Consider the following 17792-nt stretch of genomic DNA (forward strand, 5'->3'; position numbering starts at 1 on the left):
CAGGCACAGAGCCGCACCCACAGGCACAGAGCCGCACCCACAGGCACAGAGCCACACACAGGCACACACACAGAGCCACAGACACACACACAGAGCCACAGACACACACACACAGAGCCACAGACACACACACACAGAGCCACAGACACACACACACACAGAGCCACAGACACACACACACAGAGCCACAGACACACACACACAGAGCCACAGACACACACACACAGAGCCACAGACACACACACAGAGCCACAGACACACACACAGAGCCACAGACACACACACAGAGCCACAGACACACACACAGGCACAGACACACACACACACACACAGGCACAGAGCCACACCCACAGAGCCGCACACACGCACACAGCCGCACACACACACAGCCACCCACACACCGAGCCACACACACACCGAGCCACACACACGCACACAGAGCCACACACACGCACACAGAGCCACACGCACAGAGCCACACACACACACACACACACACACACACACACACACACACACACACACACACACACACCACCCTTACCCAAAATAGTATACGAATGGGTTTACAATGGACATTTAGCAACACTACTAGTGCCTTAAATGTTTAAATCAAAGGGATTCAAGCGAAAGTACAAGCACTGGCAGGAAAAATGGAAAAGAGGAAGAAAAATGACTGAGCTAGAAACAGGCAGAGTAGAGAGGAAGAGGGGATAATAAAATGTAAAGAAAACTGCTGATAAATAAATAGGCCTTGTGCGTCTCAGGTCAAAACTCGGAATGGGATACCACAGGAAAGGTTAATGCGCCTTTTGCTTAGTGACTGACTAGAAGGTGCAGTGAGAGTTCCCATGGAAGGGGTCGAGAGGACGGACGTACAGTCTTACATTTTGTGAGCCCGTAGCCAACCCACATAATTCCACACTACATACATCCACTCCAAACCAAAACACATGGGTAAAAGCCATTGTCATTTACTATGCCAATAGCTCGAACTCTCTCGAATGCGAGACCGATTGCATTGCAAATGCTTGTTATCCCTAATGCTGTTCTCCTCCTTGTGCCCTGCGTTGTACCTTATGACGTTATAACCACTTAGTGCTTTACTATCTTGTGTTTTGGATATTATGAATAACATCATGTACCTCTTGTTAATGTATTTGCATATTCACACAATTTGTAATGCGTTCTGAGACTCGAGTCTTGCAATTGTATTTGCACATTCACAGAACTTGTAAAGGGGTCTGATAATCTCGGGTCCGGCTATCGCTTTATAAAACTCAAATAGATAAAATACAAAGCTACTGCAAAATGAGACGCAAAATTCCCATTCTTTAGCGATCGTGGGAGTCCAAACATGCTATTAGTCTAAACCAGAACTACATTTCCCGTGATGCACGGCCTGGTACAGGCAATGCTAAGACAGTCCTGAAATGTTTGTGACTCTATTTAGACAAGACTCCGTATCCTAGACTACAAGAAATAAATGGGCAATGCAACAGACTGGCATGAAACGTACATATCCTGACCACCTTCCCAGTCTCCAACATGAATACAGGGCGTCCCTACACAACATTCACTTGCTAGTCCGAGTCAACTGCCTCAGACTAAGTGATGTGACTTGGGGTATGCTGGGAACTGAAGTGTTGGTTAGACTTCTAGCTACTATATGACATAGTTATACACTACGAATCCTGGCAGCCACTGCGACTGTCATGCTTCAGATCGCTCCAAGCAGAATGACGCATCCAAAGCTTGAGCTGATGGGAAGTGTAGTCGTGCGTCACACTAGTTCCGTTGCAGATAGCCAGCTGCGCACTCAATGTCCCAGCATTCAATTTGGCGGACGACGCACCCTGGGTACAAAGAGGAGTGGAAAGAAGGGAAAGAGGGGAGGGGGCTGCTGGACCTTACTGGTGTGTCGAAGGAGAACGCACACTCGTCCTTGTGCACCCGGTCGCCAGCTTTGGGCACCCGAATGGTGGGCAGCACGGCCACCAGCGCCTCGCTCACCTCCGCCATGGCCTCGCCTGCTTTACACCTCTTCCAACTGTCACAGGAGCTGGTGGGACGCACACAGCAGCGCGAGGCAGTCAGAGCTGGGAGGGGGGAGGTGCCTGCCCGCGCATGCGCTGCTTCTCGGAAAAAGGCACGGTGCCTGCGTTAAAATTATCGCCTGGCGCAAGGTGAGGATTTGGGGGCCATACCCGAATTGGTAATCCAGGGACAGATTTTGCAGATTGACAGAGTATGTGCCTTTAACTGAAAGACAAACTCTTGGCACAATAACATAACACCAAAGATGGATAGGGGAACAGTAAACCCAACACGGAAGCCCAACAAGCGCTCGCCATGTCTGTAAGCCCTGATCTTTTGCGATTGGGGGGCATGTTTTTCTTTCTCCCCTCTTCTCCATTGGCTGGAATGTGAACAATGAGCGTGTTTTTGACTGTTGTTTTTACATTCCAGCCAATGGAGAAGAGGGTAGAAAGAAACTAAAAAACACGCCCCTCAATCCGAAAAAGACTGGGCTTAGAGCGAGAGAATGACGTCATTGAGACCTCTTCTCCAAAGACTGGCTGCTGTTAGAAGGCCAGCCAATGGAGAAGAGGGGCGGGGCTTAACCTCGCTACTCGGTCATTGAATCTCGCCCGCGAGACTGTGCATGTGCGCAGCCTATGCTATCAGAGACCTAAAAACCACAAGCCTCCAGTCAAAAACGACTTCTTGGAAATCCTGCTCCAGTATCTTTGAACTCGTTTGACCGGTGCAGTTAAGGAGATTCTACCGATTTTGTCTCAAAGGAATTCAACCTGTGTTGTCTTCACCACGTGGGATCTGGAGGTCATGACTGTCTCCTACTTAGCCATTTGTCATTTTCATGCTTATTATTCAACACAATTTTCTATATTTTAAAACTGTGCTGCTACAATCGTACCTTTAAACCTGGTATTGTGGAATCCTCACCTCATGCTGGGTATAAAACTTTTACTGTGCTGGGTGCTCATTCACCTCTAACATGCCTGTGTCGTAGGGCGTAACCAGCTGGTCTTATACATTTTAGGGCCCAGGAGTGGGCATTTACTCAATGGACGTCCTGAATGGGACTACTTCTCCGAGAAAGAATTCATAAGAGCACTTGATTGATGTGCACATTTGCTCCAGTTGTTCGTTTACTGCCAGGGTATGGATGACTGCCTTTACATTTTCTTAATGTAAGGTAACCTTTAGACCTTGTAGCCAACACATGCCAGCAACAGGACTATAGACCTTATCATTCCTTAATAAGATACACAAGTGAAAGAGGAGGGTTCCTTTTCAATTATATTGGCGGAGTCCTTGCGTAGATGGGGGACAGTGACATGTAATTTGAAGGGCGTGAGTATGGTGTATGGTACCATGTTTAGTTTGAGTGCTACAAGGCAAACCGCCCCATCAGTAGAGGGTTTCAAGGTGGAAGGGTACCTTTTCTGCCATTAGTTTTTTTTTATTGTTTTTGGTCAACTTGTGAAAACAGTAAGCCATGTCAAGCCAGGTATCTAATAAACCCCCATTGATGGATGCTGTTTATATCAGAAACGCTTTCAGAAGCTGCCACTTTCCATAGTCTCTTTACTGTTCGGACTCCACTCCTAGCAACTGCTTACAGGATGCTGTTGTACAGATCTATGCGCACGTTGCTGCCAGTTACTGGATTTCCCTGCTCTCCTTTCGTTTAAAAATTACCGATTGAAGACCTCGGAGCCCTCATGCTGTGCTTTCCTTTCTGTTCCTTTTCCATCAGGCGAGGCTTGTGGAAGTTCCATTCCGTGGTTAATAAAACCGTGTAATTGCGTGCTGCCTCTTACAGATTTATAATTTTTGTTTCTGTGACTTGCTAATTTGAAGAAGGTCTCAAAAACTGCTGTTAAGATTGAACCAAGCCAAAGTAGGTTTCAATATTTAATTTATTTACGTAGTATAGTGCAACACACCGGCAGGAGCGACAGTGCTACAGCCGGCATCTCAATCTCTCTAACCTATCTCAACTGTTACACCAACTGTCTACACGAGTTTCAGCTGGCATTCGAGAACGCCAGCTGATGTCTGATGTCAAGGAGATAAGCGCGAGGGCAGGGGACGCGTGCGGAGGGGACAGGAGCCTACAAGGGACACAATATAGGGAAGCAATATGATACAACACATCTCCTTCCCAAGGAAAATTAACAATAGAACAGAGGGTAAATATAGAAAAGTTAGTCGCCCACAAAGTCTTTGAATTTGCTTGGCATGGCCACCGTACGTCCGCATCTACTGGTGTTGGTTTCTGCAGTGGTGGTACCACACTCAGACTCCAGTTCTTCTTCAGACATTCCATTACTTTCTGCCCCGGAAGCGTTGGTAGGATCTAAATCTGGAGCAAATAGTCTATTGGGGAAAACAGAAGAGCCATGTCAGCCTCTTGTTCCCTACTCTCTGTCCCCTCTAATTCCAACTCATCTCTATCAAAGTTAATCAAAGTTAATTTGTCTGTCGTAGTCCCTACAAACTTCCTCCTCCACTGGTTTGTCCGTTTCCAACCTCTCTTCTTTTCCATTTTCTATATTGTCCTTCCTCTCACATGCAGATAGTGCAGATGCATGCCACACTTTCCCAACGTGGTGGAGGGCAGAATTGCAAAATAATTTTTTCCACAACTAATGGTTGGGTGAATCTGTTCTGTCCTTTCTCAATGTGCCCACTTCTTTTTACCCTCACTCTATCTCCTAATTGGATGGTTAGGGGTTTGCATCCGTGTTTTATGTCGAAACGTTGTTTGTATGCCTTCTGTGCTTTTTGTACATTCTTCCTGACCTCCTCTGCTGACCAATTAGCCTTACTACTAGTCTTAAGACACCCAACATTGTCCTTGGATAGTGCTGTTCTGCCTCATCATTTTGAATGGGCTGACACCCGTGCTTTCCCTTGATGTTATTCTGTATGCCCAAATCATTTTCTTTATTTACATTTTCCATCCCAGCCCGTTGTTGTTTGCTAGTTGTATGGTTCCTTTCAGTACTCTGTTAAATCTTTCCACCGCTCCATTGCCTGCTGGGTGGTATACAGATGTTGTTTTGTGTGTAATGCTATTTCTATGAATGAACTTTTTGAAAGCAACTGATGTGAATTACCTCCTATTGTCGCTTACGACAGTTTTAGGACTACCTTCTCTTGTGAACACACCGTTGAGGAACTTGACAGTGTCGTTAGCGTCAACTTTAGGGAGTATCTTGACCTCAACATTTCGACAAATGGTCCACCAATAACACGATATATATTTGATCTCCTTGATATCGTATTTGGCCCATGATATCTATGCCTACACTCTCCCAAGGCATCCACGGGCAAGGCAACGGATGCAAATGTGGTTTGTGTGAATTGGGATTTGTCGGAGTTTTCACAATGTGCACAGGTCATTCTTCCATCTTTCTAATATTAAACTGGAAATGGCGGTTCATGTTAATTATTAGTGACTTGGTTCCTAGAAGTGTTGTATATAATATGCGCTTAAAACATTGCCCAATTCTTCATGTACTCTGACAGGGCTGTCACACATTTACTTTAAGATTGTGTTATGAGCACAAGCACTTAGGAATTGTATGTTATCTTTGCTCATAATCTTTAGGTACCAAGTAAGTGAGTACACTGCCACCTAGTTCAAGATCCACTATGCCTCTCACCAGACATTCTGTAATTTTAACGATTCCGTCAATTCATTTCATTACTACCCAATGATCTTTGATAATTTCTTCTTTTCACCAGCCTACTAACATTAACCTGATCTAGTCAAAGGTTGTTTTACTGTGGATTGAACAATCTTTAGTCATTTGTTCACTTGTCACATAATGGGTTTTATTGAAATTTTTGCTCTTTGATCATGGTATGAAAAATGTAAATTTTAAGGGGGGAAAAATCTTTTGTTTTTTTGCAATTTCGTTTTTACGGAGTGTTGAGCTCCACCAAGTTCTCAGTTTGTTTTTGAAATGTTATTTGTACTTCTGTGGGTCTTTAATCATAGCAATTTGTTTTTGTTTTTAGACCCGTATGCAACGCCTTCAACCTGAACCTGCAGCTCGTTATCGGAATGTGATGGATGCACTCATGCGGATCATCCGAACAGAGGGGTTTTGGAGACCTATGCGTGGATTAAATGTTACCGCCACAGGAGCTGGCCCAGCCCATGCACTATACTTTGCCTGCTATGAAAAGTTAAAAAAGACACTGAGTGATAAAATCCGCCCTGGGGGCAATAGCCATATTGCCAACGGTATTGATGATTCCTGTCTGTTACCACTGTGCGGCTTCTTACTGCTCCACCTTAGCATTATCTTACCCTGTCTATCAAATAACAGCGTGATTGTACACTTTCCCTCCAAATTAAGAGTATTCCACTCCCCTCGCTAACAAACTTGAATAAACCAATTCTGTATTAATGCCTTCAAGAAAGTACCTTCTGTTAAGCTCCCTTTTCTACACAATTATAACTTGTTTATGGCCCCTCCTTTTCCCACATCAAGACCCTAGTGAACCTTGTAACTGATAAGTCTTCAAATTCCACTTATCCGTAGACATACATAAGTTTCTATTGGCAGGGACCATAGTCATTTTGGTGTTGATCATCAGTGCTGTTTTTAATTTTGGTGGAGATGATGATTCCACCAAAGTATTATGTTTTATGAAAATGTTAATGCAAAGTTAATGTGTCGCACATTAAACCTTGAGAAATCTTATTACTCAGGTGGCAACGTCTCCAAACCATGGCTTATCTACTTTCCTTACATCTACATTCCTTGGGCAGGCTCACTTTTCAATTGGTTGAGCGAAGAGGCAGAATCTTTTTGGCTTGGAATCTAAGGACAAGTAGGCCTGTTAGTTTTTCCTCAGTATCTACAAGAATACGTAAATGTTAAACCAATGTACTGAATTGTTGTGTGAACGGCTCCTGATGTTTTGGCCTAGGTAGATGGTCACTCAATGACCAAACACCCCATGAACAGGGCCATAATGTTAGCGATTCTCAATATATTTTTTTATTAAATTACATGTTTTCTTAATACATTGTTAAGAACCAGCTATATATTTTTTTCACCATGAGAAAATAACAAAGGCTCACAGGTTTGCCAAACTAAGCAACAGGCCTTTTAGTATTTTGGCATTGTTGGCTTTGGTGTGTGCATTTCTTCTCCTTTTGGGGATGCACAGTAGGGATTCTGGGATTTCCATTGAGCATTCTCTGTGCCTCAAGCATGACTAGAATCTGGTTGATTGCAGTCGACCTATTCACAGATTCCATTTCTGGCCGTTTTTCCATTTCATTACTCTATGAATGCTTTGCCACCTGTCCACCTTGTTCGAGTTGCACTTAGTTGCAACCTATTCACCGTGCTATCTTTCTAATTAGCTAGTTGAAGAAACTATTCCAAACAGTTTGCTCTTTTAATTGTACAGATATAACAACCGTTTTCTTTGATAATCACTTCCAAACTAAAGTATAAAGAAATCTCAAAAGGGGACATTTACCTCATACCGCCCATAATATTCCATGGTGTGAACGTATTGGAGTAAAATGTGTTTATTTATGGTTTTGCTCCCTCTGTTGTCTGCTGCCGACAAAGGTCTGTTTTCGGTACCTCTTCCAATACGCTCAATTCATGAAGTATAACTAAAGTCTTGTGTTTAGTGAGTCAGCCTTAATTTCCCTCACTACACACAGACTGGTTCTTGTTCTGTAGTTTTTCCTTTTCCTTTTCCTTCACAACACAGTGTTTCCAAAGGATGTATGGACTCTCTTGCACAAGCAGCTTGTTTGACAACTTGTTTGACAACTCGGCGTCTTGGGATTCTTTCGGTCCCAAAATTCAACTTTTTCCCACTTGCACTTTTAATGTTGAGTTTTCAAAGGTTTGAGAGACAGATTCTCGGTCACGTCAGTGCCACTCTTAGAGTTGTTACTGCCCCCTTGATTAATGGACATCTGTGAGGCCATAACTACTTAGTGTGATAGGGTTTGCTTTTTGATCACCCTGGGACTGTTCTACCTGTCCTAGGCCTGTTTACCTGACTTCATAGGTGCTTGGACTTTTTTTCTCCTACAGTTCGGCCGAGGGCTAATTGGTTCGGCAGTCTCCCAGAAAGTGCTAAAGCAAGAGCGCCTCATAGCGTACTCCTTCTTACGTCACTTTTTTGTGTTCACAGAAATACTACTTACACATTTCTAAACTCGAACTTTAGTTCTGAAATCATACGTCACGTGAGTTGGAGCTGCTCTTGCAAAAGTTTTGCCTCACTTGGGCACTTGGTGCTGGTGAGTTCAGCCTGCTTACCCCGCCACAGAGAAATGAGGGAGTTCCTTTCTTCTGCATCAAATCCAGTAGACTAAATTTTCTACTTCTCTGTTGCGATCTCCGCATTTGACTTGCCAGTGTTAGAGTTAAGATTTTAAGTCACTGGTAGTAACCAACATTCTTCACTATCTGGTAGTCGATTTTGTGATGATTTGAAGTGAGCTGTTGGGTAGCCTGTCCATATAGCAGTAAAGTTTGTCTCTCAGTAAGAACCCTTTTTACAGTGTTTCCCAGATAGCAGTGTTTCAAAGAGCCTGTGGACAAACGTGTTACCACGACCTCTGGCCTGAATGGCATAGACTGACAGGCAGTGAGGCAAGTGTTGCACATTTACTGGAGGCCTCAAAGGTAATGTCAGTTTTAAGCTTTTAAGAGAACAAAATACATGCAAGCACATACAAACAGCCGGGCTTACTAATGAGATGTGTACTATTTCCTTACTGTGCTAATAGCAAAGTTTTCCTTTTAGTTTGTTTTGTAGATTTTTTGGGTTTGTCCGGTGAGTGAAGGCTGCAAAATGAAAGCAAACGTGGTTATAGGTTTGCTGCTTCGACATGTTAAGCCATTTATTTTTCCCTCAAGTGAGGTTTAAAATGCTTCAGAAAACCCACTGATGCTGACTCGCCTACTTTTCCGTTATTTTAGGGCATAAAAGGAGCATTTTAAACTTCAACTGTACTTTTTTCCGTAATAGGATTGATTGCTTAGATGGGATCTTACCATAGTCTAAAAAAGAGCATTCTGGAAGTTATCTTCAGCATGTTATGGAAATTTGATCTGATTATTCGTTTTTGATATTCGTATAGATTAGGGTTGTGCCTTCATGTGCAAAATCAACCCTTTCACAAATACTTATTCAAAGGCCAATGAACAACAATGGAGTTTGACTAAATAGTGTTTCATTCATAGTTTATTTTTTAGGTCAACATGCAGTACCATACCAACGTGGTGTACAAGAAGACTGGAGGTGTGATTTGGCCTGTTCCATTATTGTGCTATGGTGGAGTCGCACACAGTCCGTCATTACTAATTGTGAAGATCCCTGCTCCTTTTCAGATACAATCCTAATTGCTGTATGTTGTTCCTCCAAGTTTTGAAGGCCACCAGCGGTTTTTATATTCTTACCATGGTGTTTTTTATTTTTTTGTGCTTAGCAGCATTCATGCATTTGACTAATTCTGAGGTATTTTACTACTTAGTTAACCATGTTTAATACGTGTTGGTTGTTTTTTGAATCTCCGGTTGTCACTCGTTTTAAAACCAATATTTTAACTTATTCACAGAATTGTCATGTTGTCCCCAACATGGTGATTTTAAGGAAGGTATCTATATTTGGATTATCCCGTTCATTGCTGGTTGCCTGAGGAGATTTACAGTGACACACCAGCATTAATATTCTCAAGGTTTGAGTAGCTTGTGGTGAGGGAGAAGCCTTAACAAAAAACATGTTGCAAATCAGCAATTGGGCATTTTTCCTTGATACCTGCTGTCTTATCACGTTGTGCACTTTCAATAAGCCATGTAGGACATTTTGTTTCAGTTGCAGCCAACAAGGTTTTGACTTGTTTAGTTGAAAGGTCATTATTTGTCTTGACCTTTAATTGAAAGGGATTAAGCAATGGGACTTGTTTTGCACTCTCAAATGTTGAACATGTGTTTAAGTGGGTATGCATTTGAAATTTTTATCTGGGTGTGATTTTAGAAGAAATCCTTGTTTTTTAGGGAACAGGTATTTATAGGTTTCCTCCGAGCTGTGTAGTCGATGAGGGTTACAATGCTCCAGGTCTGCGGGTTTCATTAATTCAATATTTTAATTGGTCGCTGTGGCATGGTGGCTGTTGGTTGAGATGATTAGATATTTTTGGGAATATTATTCATTTATTCGAGAAGATGCCTGTAAATAAAGCAAATGTATGGCCTTCTCTAATGAAGTCATTCTATTAATCAAATGTTTTGATATACATATGGTTTGGAAAGTCAGATGCGTGCCATTTCCCAAGGATCTCTGTCAAAGCAAACGTTCTTTTCCTCACGTGACTGTTTTTCCTTTTGCAGGTGCAGCTGGGTGTGTGGCGACTCTGCTTCATGATGCAGCCATGAATCCAGCAGAAGGTAATGCTTTCAGTTGTTGAATAGATTGTCTTTTGGTAATTTAATGATCATCAGTTCACCCCCAACGCCTTCACTCGTATGCATCATTGAATTGTTAGGAGTTCCAAATTGAAGAGCAGTTGGATCTTCACGTTTTAAACATTTTGTGAGGTATTGCTGTTGACACGTTATGCCTTGACATGTGCTGGCATAGTGCTTTCAAGGCAAATGGACATCAATAAATGTATGTATTGTGACTCTTATCCTTTTGGAGTTGAGTGATCGTGTGAAAACTGTCTTTATGACGGGTTGTTACCTCTGCTACCTGCTTGGAGTTACAAGGCTGCAGTGACCGCTGGTGTACCACTCATGTAGTTACCTGCTACTTACCTTGTGTGGCAGTGCTGCGCTAGCCTCGGCCCCATCCTCTTCCCCTTTACCTTCCTGTCTTGTTTAGCTGGTGTTGCCCATTATAATCTGCACACTTATATGTTACAACCTTCCCTTCACATTTTCTGTGTCCTCTTTTGCCTATAGTTCCATTTAGCTTGAATCTTTCTTGTCTTTTTCCCTCTACCCCCCTGCCTGGTCTCCTTTTCTGTCTGCATCCCTTTTTCTCTGGACCCACTCCCTGTATATCCCTTGCCATGCATTCAGTATGCAAGGTCATCGGAGTGTTTACATCTTTACTGTAATATTTGTTTATTATGTTTCAGCACTTTATATTGAGTAGTATCGGATCATTTATGGCATATATTAGGTTTTATCTGAAATATTGATCGAATAAAGGAACTTGAACGGATGAGTGTATGGAAATATCAAACAATTTAATTGGACTCAGTTGAGAAAAGATCAGACAGGCTGTTGAACTAAACCATTAATTTATTAGAAGGTAATTTGAATTGGAATATCCTGAACTTAAAATTTTAGAAAATACTGTAAGTTGTGATTTTAACAGAAAAGAAAAGGTGCATACTGTAGAGATGACTAATGTAGAATGTTAATGGTTGCCTAGCAGCTTAGAATGTTATCTCTTGAGAGATGAAACTGAGCTGTGAAGCAGGCTGTGGATGAGCTGGAGGTTCCTGTACTTACTCTTCAATAAAGACTACAATTATAATATTTCTTGGACTCATCTTTACATTGGCGACGAGGGAAACCTTTCTGCGCAAGGGGCAGATGCTGGGTACCTCCACCCTTGGATTTTGGAACAATTTAAATACATCATCCACCGATTGGTGAGTAATTGATTAAATTCTGCACTCAACTGATTGAATTCTGAACTCAACTTCGAACTAATTTGCATTCAGATTGACTATTTTAATTTATTGGAGATTTTTAAAATAACATCTGGAAGTTCGTGTGAATTACTGCCTATATTTACAAGCCTTCTGCCATGAAAATGTTAATAATGCTTGTGAAACGCTACCTTATGGAAGTGACGGCGCTGAGAATGGTTCTTCGTGCACTTCTCTAATGCTTTATACCTTCGTGTGCTATAATCTCCGTTTTCTGATGTAAATGGCAATTCTGAAGGATTGATACGATATCTGACAAAGCGCGACGTCAAGTTCTTTGTGTTTGCAAGTTTATTTCCTGGATTCTGACCTGAGGGAGCTAACTGAGACATCGTCGTGATAAAAGGAAAACTTTCACTTACTGCTTTTAAAGAGGAAATCTGCAGAAAACGAAGAAATTGCTTTTAAAGAGGAAATCTGCAGAGAACGAAGAAAACGAAGATTTCGATCTTTATAATCTGTTGACTCTGGACTTAACTTTGTCAAGAATTGAAGGTTTTTATTTTAATTTGTTATGTTAGTTTCTTTATTTTAAACTAACTTTTCCTTCCTTTACAGGTGCAATTTGTTTAAAATGTCTGATCAAGCTTTGTCCACTCCACCTGCCTTTTTGCCAACTCCTGGAGAACCAATAATTCCTTGGAAGGAATGGAAAAAGTTGTTTTTTACCTACATTCTTGCCACTGGTGCTGATAAATATGGTCCAGTGCGTAGGCAAGCTATTTTACTACACAATTTGGGGGTGGAAGGTCGTAGATTATATGAAAATCTTCCAGAAGTTTCCCTTGGTAGTGGAGATGGACAAGCTACAAATGTTTATGAAATGAGTTTACAAATGCTTGAAATAAGGTTTACCACAAAAGTAAATTTAGTTATTGAAAGATACAAGTTTTTCTGTAGGGTACAAAAAGTTGACGAAGATATAGCGTCATATGTTGGTGCATTAAGAGGGTTGTCACTGACTTGTCAATTTGGCACTTTAACAGACTCACTTATTCGTGATCAGATAGTTAGATGTACTAATAATAAGAGAGTACGTGAAAAGTTATTGATTAAAGATTCTGGACTAGAAGAAGCTATTCAAATAGCAAAGGGGTTGGAGCGTAGTGACATTTGGATTAAAGAAATGGATAAATGTACAAATGCTATTGTAAATAAGGAGGGTGCATTGAAAGTTTCTATTTCTAAAGATTCTGAAATGCATGCAAATATTGATGAAACCAAAATAACCAAAGCTTTGGCTAAAATTCATGATAGGGAATTTCGCCAAAACAGTGGCTTTATTAATGTGCGACCTATCAAATGTTACCGTTGTGGTGCACCCGGTCATATAGCTTCCAGTGTGAAGTGTATGGCCAGGAACGCAATATGTAGGACATGTGGTATGAGAGGCCATCTTGCTAAGGTTTGTAGAACTAAAATTCCTTCTGTTCATCAAATTGATGATTCTTGTGAAGATGTTTGTGAATTTATCCCCTCTATTGACAATGTCAATGGTTTTCAACTTAATGTTGGTGTTGAGGTTGAAATTAACAATATTGATTTGTCAGGTATTCCTAGGGAGAGCACTGACAAGCTAGATAAACCTCATTATGTTATCAAGTTTGATACTGTGGGGGTAAACATGTTAATTGATTCTGGAAGTTTATATACCGTGATGTCAAAGGAAATGTACATTAAGTCATGGAGTATCTGCTAATTTAAATAACTGGGATCCATCAGATATCAGAGCTGTAGGCTATGGGGGAAAGAACATTGACATTTTGGGTTTAAAATGGATGGTAATTGAATTTGATAACAAGATACTCTATGGTAGAGTGTACCTAACTGAACAAGGTTCAAATTTATTGGGATGGCGTCACCAGAGAGATTTAGGTATAGTTTTAAATCCTAATGCCACTGTTCCAGTTCAGTCTATATGCTTAGTAAATAGTGAGGGTTATGATTCCTTAATTATGGGAAAGTACTCTGATGTCTTTTGTGATGAATTGGGAAAGTTGAGAAATTTTTCTCATAAAATTATTCTCAAAAGTAATGCTACTCCCGTAGTTCACAAAGTTAGATCTGTTCCCCATCTCATGAAAGGTCCTTTACAAGTTGAACTTGATAGGTTACTGAATTTGGGGATAATTGAGCCTATTGAGGCTTCTGAGTGGCTTGCGCCCATTGTCGTCGCGCCCAAGGATGGTGGAAAGAAGATTCGTTTATGTATTGATCTTCGCGATCTAAACAAAAACATTTGGGTTGATCGCCAACCTCTACCAAACATTTCAGAGATGTTGACGGCAATGGGCGGGGGGGTGTGTTTTTAGCGTCATTGATATGTCGTCAGCATATCACCAGATTGATCTCAATGAAGAATCTAGACATTTGACATCATTTGTAACACCGCTGGGTGCTTTTCGTTACCGTAGGATGCCATTTCGACTAGCTTCGGCCTCAGCGGTGTTCCAAAGGGTCATGGGAAAAGTTCTTCATGGTATAAATGATGTACTTTGCTTCCAAGATGATGTGTTAATTGTCGGCAAAGATTTTGATCATCATGATCAAGTGATGGAAAGTGTCTTGTGTAGAATGAGAGAACATGGGTTGACTATTCAGAAGGAGAAATGTCAGTTAAGGAAGGATGTAGTTAATTACCTTGGCCACGAAATTTCCAAGGAAGGAATCAGACCAAACAAAAGTATTGTCTCTGTCATTAGAGATGCTCCTGTTCCTTCTACTAAAGATCAGTTGAGGAGTTTTCTCGGTTTAGCGGAGTATTGCTCCAAGTTTGTGAGAAATTTTACTAATATTGTGGAACCATTGCGGATATTAATGAAAAGTGGTGTTGAATTTGTATGGAGTGATGCTTGTGGAAAAGCATTTCAGGATGTTAAAGATAGAATATTGTCTGCACCCAGCCTTGGACACTTTGATGTTAGAGCAAAAACTTTTATCACCACTGATGCGAGCGCTATAGGTATTGGTGCAGTTTTAACGCAAGTATGTAATGGAGAGGAAAGAATTATTGGGTTTGCATCTAGAAGACTACAGGGTGCTGAGAGGTCATATTCAGTGATAGAAAAAGAGTCCTTGGGATGTTGTTGGGGGATTAAACATTTCAAATACTTTGTATGGGGTTTACCATTTAGACTTCGTACTGATCACAAACCTTTAGTTCATTTGTTTAAGGGGGGCAAAGGTTTAGAAGGGAGTGTTACTCCGAGGATATCAAGGTGGATTTTATCAGTTTTAGAGTACAATTTTGAAGTGGAATACATGAAGGGATTGAAGAATATAGTAGCGGATTGCTTGTCGAGAATACCTGTTGTTGTGAGTGATATTGAGTCTGAAGCTGATGTTGAGGAAGTGAGATATTCTGAAGAACAAGCTTTTGGGTTGGAGCAATGGGATGCTGCAATGTTGGAAGATGAAGTATTGGAAAGAGTTTTCTATTTCTAATGGATGGGATGCGCAATTGTGCAATGATTTACGGTTTAAAGGTTACATTAATGTTGCAGAAGAGTTAAGTGTAAGAGAAGGGAAACTGTGGAGGAGAGACAAATTAGTACCACCGAAGAATCTTAGATCTAAAATTCTCATCATGGCACACGAAGGTCATTTGGGGAGAAATATGACTAAGCGACATGTACGTCAGTCATTCTGGTGGCCTAGTTTAGATAATGAGGTTGAAGCAGTTGTCAAAGATTGTTATGCTTGTGCTGCTAGTGACAAGACCAAAGTTTTACGGCAACCTCTTATTTCTTCTGTGAAGTTTCCTGAGCGTCCTTGGGAAAGGTTGGCTTTAGATTTCATTGGTCCTATTTCCAAGTTGGGAACAAATTGCAAATTCTGAATGGTTTTGGTGGATTATCACTCCAAGTGGTTTGTGGTTGAAACATCTGAGAGTATTACAACTGAAAAAGTAATTACGTTTCTTGAGAGTCTTCTTGAATGAGGGAATTCCAAAGGTCTTGGTGTCAGACAATGGTCCGCAATTAATTTCTAGGAAAATGGTGGAGTTCCTGTGTGGGAAAGGGATTAAACATGAGAGAGTTGCTTTATTTAGGCCACAAGCCAATGGCTTAGTTGAGAGGATTAATCGCCTGATCTTTGACAATATACAACTTTCTTTGTGCAATGCTTTGTACTGGTCTGAAGAATTGAAGAAGCTGATGTGGTCTTATAGGGTAACACCACATTCCATGACTGGAGTGTCACCTTTCATTTCTCTTAAAGGAAGGGAACCAGGTTTGAAAGAAGTACCAGGCTGGTTGAAAGACAGGGAATATGTATGGGTGAATCGTGATGAGGTTGGAGATCAAGTGCTTAACAAACAAATCATTGCTGCCAAACATTATGATCACTTAAAAGGTGTCAAATTTCCTAACATAAAATCTGGTGATTGGGTTGTAGTGAGACGTGGAGGTTTTATTGTCAAGGGTGATAGCAAGTTCTCTAACCCTGTTCAGGTGAAGGAAGTGAAGAAGAATGTGGTGATTCTGTGTGATGGGACTACTTGGAGTTTGGGAAATGTATCTAAGTGTTTTTCTCCTTGTAGTTACATTGATTTTCACTCATTTTTCTGTTCTGTATAATAGTTTCCTTCAAGTTTTTGTTGTGGGATATATAAGGGGGAAGGTGTGTAGAGATGACTAATGTAGAATGTTAATGGTTGCCTAGCAGCTTAGAATGTTATCTCTTGAGAGATGAAACTGAGCTGTGAAGCAGGCTGTGGATGAGCTGGAGGTTCCTGTACTTACTCTTCAATAAAGACTACAATTATAATATTTCTTGGACTCATCTTTACACATACAAAAAGGAAAGTAGGAATGATATGTATTTTGACAGTTTGCTTTCTCCACAACCACTTACGGACCCTGATAACCAAAAAGGCATAGGTCCTCTGATTGGTGAACAGCAGCTTTGCTCCGTCTTCCAGGGTTCCCCTATCCAGGCTGCTTGTACTCCGTTCGGCATCCCTAGAAATCTTGCGGGAGTTAGAGAAGATCCACTCTTAAGTGTTGGTGAACTTGTCTTGCTCTCTCAAATGGGCCAGGAATACTATGCCTACTATTAACCTGCATGGAAAAAGGAAAGGGGGAGGTTCTGCCCTATCTCGCACCTTTATGATATTGAACCCTTCCCACTGGAAAAAATACACAATACCAACTCTGACTCCGATATTGACAGCTGAGCAAAGACAAAAGTAGGATTTGCGTGGACTACCTTCTTCCTACCTACTGCCGTGCCCCTTGCTGGATGATCACAGGAATTACCTATTCATTATGATAAACCAATTTTACCAATACAGGTTACTGCAACTTATTATCAGTGCCTTCCTTCTTTAAAGATCCTTGTACCAACGGTGATGTTCCTACAAGGTTCTCTGCTATATAGGCTTGGACAGCTCTCATTTAGATGACGTTCCGAGAGGTTGGAGAGTCCTCATTGACAATAATATTAGGGACCATAACTAGTACCACAAACCTCATACAAGATAGAGTACTTGGTGAACAATGCAAAAACCGGTCTGGTTCAATTTTTTACTCTGGGTAACGTCCATTAACCAAGCAGTTGTTTATATTTTGACCGGCAAGGCCAGCCCTTTGGTTCCACATGTTTGTAGGACTATAAAGAGTCACTATAGGGGAGATAACGCATGCTAGGTTTCACTCAAAGGAGTAGTCAGAAAATCTTGATGCCACCAAGCAAGTGAGCTGAACCCTCTATACAACAGCTTCCTTGTATTTTCTATCCATGTATCTACCTATTTATTCTTTCACACTTCCAACCACCTACGGATATCCACTATTTCACCTTAACAATTTGTCATCTGTTCATTCTTTGATCTATCATTCAATCTCTCTCCATTCCATTCAGCCACCTAATCTGCTCTGTATCCATCCATCTATACTCTGCCACCCATTGATCCATTCCCTTTGCCATCCTTTTCTACACTCTGCCACCCTTTTTTTAAAAATTGGGTTTCCGTATAGCATACATATTTAACCCCTTGCGCGCTGCGTACATATCCCCGCGGTGCGGGAGAATTAAT

General features: G+C 41.3%; 1 protein-coding gene across 2 annotated transcripts in view; it reads left to right on the plus strand.

The window, feature by feature from the left end:
• The window catches only part of SLC25A28 (solute carrier family 25 member 28), a 69726-nt gene that overhangs the window by 43825 nt on the left and 8109 nt on the right, over window positions 1-17792 (plus strand). For both annotated transcript variants that reach the window (XM_086922600.1, XM_086922601.1), the window contains exons 2-3: window positions 6058-6286; window positions 10419-10475. In XM_086922600.1, coding sequence (XP_086778726.1) covers window positions 6058-6286; window positions 10419-10475 — 286 coding nt within the window. The remainder of the gene's footprint in view (window positions 1-6057; window positions 6287-10418; window positions 10476-17792) is intronic.

Source organism: Lissotriton vulgaris, chromosome 5 (assembly GCF_964263255.1).
Source record: "Lissotriton vulgaris chromosome 5, aLisVul1.2, whole genome shotgun sequence".
Lineage (NCBI taxonomy): Eukaryota > Metazoa > Chordata > Amphibia > Caudata > Salamandridae > Lissotriton > Lissotriton vulgaris.